Here is a 7,100-nt window from a genome sequence, read left to right on the forward strand (position 1 = left end):
GTTTTGCCTCTTTATGCCTAATACGCTGGAGAAACTCTTGAAGAAGAGTTCATCCTGACATATATGTAAATCTCCTATATGATTACAAGGTCGGTGAGATCTTGTGGATCTGCCACTTAAGTGCATCTGCATAAGTTAGAGCTATTTGAGGACAGCTTTAATAAGCACACACGACATTTTCAGAGATTTTTTTTCTTTGTAGCATTTAATAACTGGAATTCTTGTCCTGGGTTAATTGTCCCTTTTTTTTCCCCTACCCCAGGACCAGCAACTGCCAGGAGAGTGGCCTATCATGCGTTAAATTTCTCATGTTATTAGTACTGATTTTCTCTGGACTAGCCAGGATCATTCTGCCAGTTCTGTGTCGACTGTGCATGAAAATTCGGCGCAGGTGGGGTGTTCTTCAGAACAGAGCATATGAGCCATATTTCTGGTCACCTCTTCTGCGTACCTTCAGTTTTTCAAGGTCACAACATATGTGTGCTTCTGACTGTAGATAATTGCTTCACCCCTTAACCAAATCATTCAGGAGAAGATTTTTCTTACTGTTCACCAGTTGCCATAGTTAGCTCGGGGTTGGCATGGGTAGGAGAGGGACAGCTCGAACCTTTGAAACGTACAGCTGTTTTGAGGAGTAAAGTGAAGACGGGCACAGAGAGACAGATGGGCTTCCACTGAGATGTATGGAAGCAGTTCACACATTATGGGAAAACCACATCCCACTGGTCTGCAGCCATGGAGAGTTTAACAGTAGGGCAGGATTTTATGAGTTTGTACCAGGAGTGTGAAATCCCCATGAGCCATGAAGCCTAGATGTGTGTGGGATCTCTGCAAATGGGGGACACAGCAGTGACTGAAAGTGAGAAAATTGGTTCCAGCCAGCCATTGTTCCTCCATAAAAGCACAATCAACACTGAGGCTGAGGCTATATAGGATCCATGGAAAAGCTCGACTCCTGCAAATTCACATGGGAATGAAGGATTCCTTCTCTTAACTCCAGAGAAACTCCCTCGCACACAGACCAGCAGCTTGGGCATTACACTGAGGCCAGGATTTGAGATGTGGATAGTTCATACTTCAGGCTGTGTGTGTGCAGATTCAGGAAGACAGGCGTGTGTTGGTTTACATTCAGCAGGTTACCTTTGCAACTGTAATGGCTAGCAACTAATGAGTAGCCACCAACTCAACACAATAAGCTTTCTTATTCCCCATTGGCCAGTTGTTCAGTTTGCCAAACCCTATAACTTATTTATTTCATGTTAGCTTTTGCTGTCCTCTCTGTAATGTGAATTTGATTCTAACGGCTAAATTTAACTTCATACCATGGTATTTGAATATTTATCATATTGTGTGTGGAAAGTTAATGCAATGTGGCATTAATTAGCCTTTCTGCCTGTCTCGTTCTCTTTTGAGGTGTCATTCTCAGTTTAAAAGATTAGTTTCTGAAAATGAAGTAGAGGGCAGTCTTACGATATCTTGCAGCCAGAATGAATATAGTATCAAGAAAACACAGTGTCAGATATATGAAATATCACTCTGAAGACATGGCAGTTTTCTATTTCTAAGAAATTCATAATAAAATACCTGTTGAGCAAAACAGCATGCTTTCTTTCAGTAGTGGTATAATTAGACTTATCATTAACCCCTGCAAAATTAACTTTCATGGTTTTTCATATCGGAACTCATAACATATATAGTAGAAATGTAAAGTTTATTCATCTTAAATCTAATTGCAGTGTCATGAGGTCATCTTACAATAGCAATTTATCTGTTAGCAAACATTAGTTCTATATCAACCATATAAAAATACCCAGCTATGTTTTGTGCTGTAATGTTTGGACCAGATCCTTAGCCTGAAATCCGTGGAGTTATGGTGATTTGCACCACTGAAGGATCTGGCCCATGAACTTCAGAATATCTAGATATATAATTATTACTGAATTTCTTCACACACACATACTCACCAACACCTCCTGAGAACCAGTGTACAGTGCATATGGTAAAGTTTAATTGAGGCTCAGTATATGTCTGAAACTTCTCTCTGATGTAATGTTGAATTGCTTTTTCTTAAAAATTCCTTTGGGAAGCCATAATCATTCAACACATGAAGGCAAGCAAACATTTCCTTAGCTGTTACCTTTGGGTTTTCTCTCTAGATGCATTGCTATTCACAAGCAGATGTTCTAAAAACGTCTTCAGACATCTCTGCTTATTTTTATTTTTATTGTCTTCAGGAAACAGAACCTCTCTACGCCCAGATCAACAGACCTAAGAAATAGCATTATTACAGGCTTGTGGTGCTTCAAGACTCAAGTGAAAATCTACAACCTGACAGGCCTTTTGGCTCTTATGCTTGATTTCGATTGATCTTGTCCGACAAAGGATAGAGGATTGCCCTACCAAACGTACCTGACAGTTTTTGGCAACGAATGGCAAATTTCTATGGCAGCACAAACATAAAAACGAGCCCCGCTTACCATGCCGAGCGTCTGAGTTCTGAGCACCCACAGTACGAAATCTTACTCCTTGTTCTTCATTTAAACTTTTGTCCTCTTCGATACCTCCCACCTGGACAACGGGCATTTGAAATTGAATAAGTATTAGCCATTGTTTTTCTTTTAAGCAAAAAAATCAGAATCCATATGTAGCAGTGGCATCATCATTCAACAGCCTTTCAGGCACAAGTCTGCACTTTTTATGTCATGGTGACATGTTTCTCATTGTCATTTATATCAGGCTACTCTTGACATTATATTCCCCTCCCTCACCCCACCTCACCTCCGTCTTGGCATATTTTAAAAAAAAAAGACAGGCTGTGTTATTTTTTTGTATTTCCTATTCTGTTGTTTTGTATGGGTAACAGAATTTAACAGCAAAATGCCTCCTATGGAAATGATTCTTAACTTGAAACCGCAGAATCAAACTGTGTTGATTATCCATCCTGGTTGAAAAACATTGCCAAATGGACCTTTAAGTTATAGCGCATCGTGAGGAAGAATTGCTGCTTTCTGTTTGAGTACTCATTCTGTGGGTGGAAAAAGGACATCAAATCCCATTGATGAAAGAGGTGAAAAATATGTTATTTCCTAGGAAACACATAAAACAAAGTACAGTAAAGGAATATTTTTTATTTCTTCGCTATCTTGCTGCTGTAATGCTATGCAGACAAGTGTTTTCTTCTCTGTGTGCCATTTTTGAAGAAAAAAATCATTTGCCAAATAATTCTGGTATAATTCTGGTTTATGGATTTTAGACGAAACAGACTTTAATAAATGGGACAATGACGGCATGAATTTTGGAACAACAAACTGATTCTGTGATCAAATTGTTCATCTTTATCACTTTTTGTACATCGGAAAATTCAAATGGGATTTTTATTTTATAACTTGAAAAAAATCTCACCGTTAAACTCTTTAAATGTTTAAGGGGAAATGGCTTTAAGGAGTTCAAATGAAAGTTGCCAGTTTTTTGTAAATATAAATGTTATGAAAATTCTTTTAATAATGCCATTACACTGTAGAGAAGGTAGCAAATTGCAGTGCTTGGGAGGCGTGGCAAACCCAATTTGTGGTTTTTGCATCCCATATGTTTTTTCACATGCTTATTACAATAGGCAGAGAGGCTGGAGTGCCTCTGCCAACAGCAATTTGCTTGTCAGCAACTCGTAAAATTGCTGGGAACGCAAGATTTTATGATCTAGATTTTTCCACACAAGTATACATTCTCCACATTAAAAAAAAAAAAAAACACATTTCATAGACATTTCTTTGATTCTGAAATCTCTAAATGGAAGTCATCAAACTGTTTACACACAGAGCAGAAGAATTAAAAAGCTCCTTTTTTTACATTTATGAAGCAAACGTGCCGTGTTTGGGTTCATATGTTAGCACATGATTTTCATAAAGAATCTATATATTTTTGCCCTACAGAGAATTGTTATACAGGTCAAATGTGTTTTCCTGGTGTTCCTATGCAGTTACAGTCTATTGAATTTAGTGGTTTAACACTAAAAAAAAAATATTAAAGAAATCAACTGATTAATCTGTTTTTAGGCTTATTGCGCAGATTTTGTTTTTAACTTGAAACATTAGGATTTATATTTCTGTCATTGATTTAAATAGGCCTGGAGTTGTAAATCTTTTACTTTCTTTCATCTCTATATAAGCTAAAAATGGTTTAGAAGACGGCATATTTACTGTAAACAAAGAAAGCTGAAAGATGAACTGGTGATTGTTGATATGTACACCCAAATCTCATGGTTCCAGTCTGATCTTTTGAATTAGCTAAACTAGAGAATTGTGAGTTACCGAAGATATATGAATGACATATTACATATGGGTAGACCTAATGACCATGCAGAGAAGAGATCTTATCCTCCGGTCCGTCATTGTTTGGTGCATATTCCATAGGCATGTAGAGACACTTGTAGCAAAGTCATATTTTCACATCAGAAGAAAGATGCAAACAGTTTTCTAACTGTAGGAGTTAAATCAAAACCAGATGGATTGTGTGGTTTGGGGATTAAAATAAGGAAAAAAATATTTCCACGGGGCATTTCTTTTTTAAGGATATTTTCATAATTTTGATCTCAATAAGTGGTGCTACTTTCTTCCTCGATACGACAGTTTTTAGGTTTTGTCTTGCGGTATTGAACCATGAAGACAATAATTTTGTTTCCTCATAAACATTCAAAGCTTTCCATAGTCAAGACATTTTCAGTTATGCAGTAAAATGTTTAAAGAGAAGGAAAAGCAGAGTCAAGACTCCGTGAATCCACTGACATTACATATGTAGGGCTCAGATTGGAAAAGTAGTACAAACTAAATGAGGCTGGGATTTTAAGATCAGTTTTATGAGAGACCATAGTACACATTGTCATTGGGCATTTTTTTATTTTTAACCAATATTTTTTTAAAATACATTGATAGCTACCATATTATTATCACTAGACTGCCCTTCCTTGTGATAGTTGAGATGCAGAGGAATGTGGGGAGTCTGCACTGTACCAGTATTGTAGATAAATAACAGATCCAGCTTGTGCAATTGTTTAAACCCTCATCCTTCACTAGCACTAAATTTGTCACTTTAAATTTTAAAACCAGGGAATCCCACCCAACATCCTGTTACCATCCCCAGAAGTTTCTTGATCTTTACATGTCATGAAAAATATTTTGATAGACAGTAGTCATCCAAGTGTCTGATGAAACCTATCATCTAATAATGTACTGGGCACCTTCTTTGCAAAAATGTTTACTCTGTGGTTTTCATTCATTTTTATTTCTGCATTCTGACACATATTTTTTTAATAAAGATGAGAAAGATAAAATGACTGTTGCAGTATGTTTCTAGACCTACTTTAACTTTACCTCAGATGATGACCATTTGTTAACATATATGGACACATTATTTTTAACTTTGTGTAATGCATTCAACAAAAAAACCAACAAATTTTTAGAAATTTTCCATTAATTTCTGTAACACACCATGTAATACTGTTACAAATAAAAATGTTTAAAAAAATCATTGTCCTTCAAGTTAATTTGTTCCATAGTCTCTGCCCATTGCAGAAAGCTGCTCACAGAAAGGTGCCAGAGTTTCTCTTGAGTACAATTTGCCATGGACAAGCTTATCTAAGACTAGGGATTTTTTGGGGGTGCCCAACCTTAAGCGGACCTTGTACCCAGAAGTGTTGAGGACCTGCCCTCCAAAAATTAGTCCCCTTTTTGGGTTTCTTAAGGTAGACACCCAACATCACTAGTCATTTTTGAAAATATTGGCCCATATCTCACATCTAATCAAATATATGATCATATGAGGAAGACCATGGCGTATAAGACCATCTCAAGCGGAAGCTGGTTCATGACTAGAGAAGTTGTGAGTCATCATCATACTGAAATTTCAGCCTTCAGAAAAATCATGTAATCATGACAACTCTTAGGCTAGGCAAAAGCCGTATAATGAAAGTAAAAGTTTGACTTTATGGCCAACATTTTCAAAAGGAGGTGCCCAAAGGCACTTAAGCATGTGTGTAATTTTAAGCAGTTGAGTAGCCCCATTTATTTCACATGCTTAACGTTATATATACGTCTGGATGCCTTATTGTATTGAGGCACCAGGTCAACCTGTGGAACTCCTTGCCAGGGGATGTTGTGAAGGCCAAGACTATAACAGGGTAACTAGATAAATGCATGGAGGATAGGTCCATCATTGGCTATTAGCCAGGATGGGCAGGGATGGTGTCCCTAGCCTCTTGTTTGTCAGAAGTTGGGAATGGGCGACAGTGGATGGATCCTTTGATGATTATCTGTTCTGTTCATTCCCTTTGGGGCGCCTGGTATTGGCCACTGTTGGAAGACAGGATATTAGGCTAGATAGATCTTTGGTCTGACCCAGTATGGCCGTTTTTATCTTCTTAAGTCCATATTTTCACAGCAGAATAAAATTGGCCTGATTTTCTTAATTGCTGAGCACCAAAATTGAAGGTAACAGGAGCTGCGTATGGAGAATAACTGACATGTTTTGTCCAGTGAGTGATGCCAAAGTATACAATATGTGGGACAGAAATTTAAGCACAAAAAAAAATCTTGTTTTGATGCTGCCTCCTCTCCTCTAAAAGAAAACAACAACAAAGAAGTGTCCCATCTTCCTGCAGATTATACTGAGCCATTAATGGCTTACATGGATGCATACTGTTTGATAAGAGTTTAATCCGAGCTCATGTTCCTAAAGTAAATGCATGCAAAAGCTAATCTAATTATAACAGTCAATGTATTTAAATATTAGATAAATATTAGTAAACTTTCCATGGAAAGTTCTTTTGATAAAAACTTGAGAAATGCCGTAAAATTTAGGTTCTGACCATTTAAATGCAATAATAAAGAGAGGTATTGGCTTAATTTGATGTGACAGCCTAACTTTTTACATTAGGGACCAAATTCTTGACTCACTTATACTCATGAAACTCTGTTTACTTCAATTATTTTGCAGAGCTGTAAGTGGGAGGAGAATTCAGTCCAACATTTGCACTTTTAACATGTGACTTCATAGATTTTTGAGGCCAGAATGGATCGTTTGGGTCATCTAGTCTGACCACCTGCATA

The 7,100-nt window shown here is 37.2% G+C and overlaps 1 protein-coding gene across 28 annotated transcripts in view; it reads left to right on the top strand.

Moving 5' to 3' along the window:
• Nucleotides 1–5,326, top strand: part of DAB1 (DAB adaptor protein 1) — a 758,910-nt gene extending 753,584 nt beyond the window's left edge. For all 28 annotated transcript variants that reach the window (XM_073357552.1, XM_073357549.1, XM_073357567.1 and 25 more), the window contains one exon: nucleotides 2,235–5,326. Coding sequence is in view for 1 of the 28 variants with exons in the window: in XM_073357567.1 (XP_073213668.1) it covers nucleotides 2,235–2,279 (45 nt within the window). In the remaining 27 variants the exon portion in view is untranslated. The remainder of the gene's footprint in view (nucleotides 1–2,234) is intronic.
• Nucleotides 5,327–7,100: the final 1,774 nt, after the last annotated feature.

The sequence above is a fragment of the Lepidochelys kempii genome, chromosome 8 (genome assembly GCF_965140265.1).
Source record: "Lepidochelys kempii isolate rLepKem1 chromosome 8, rLepKem1.hap2, whole genome shotgun sequence".
NCBI lineage: Eukaryota > Metazoa > Chordata > Testudines > Cheloniidae > Lepidochelys > Lepidochelys kempii.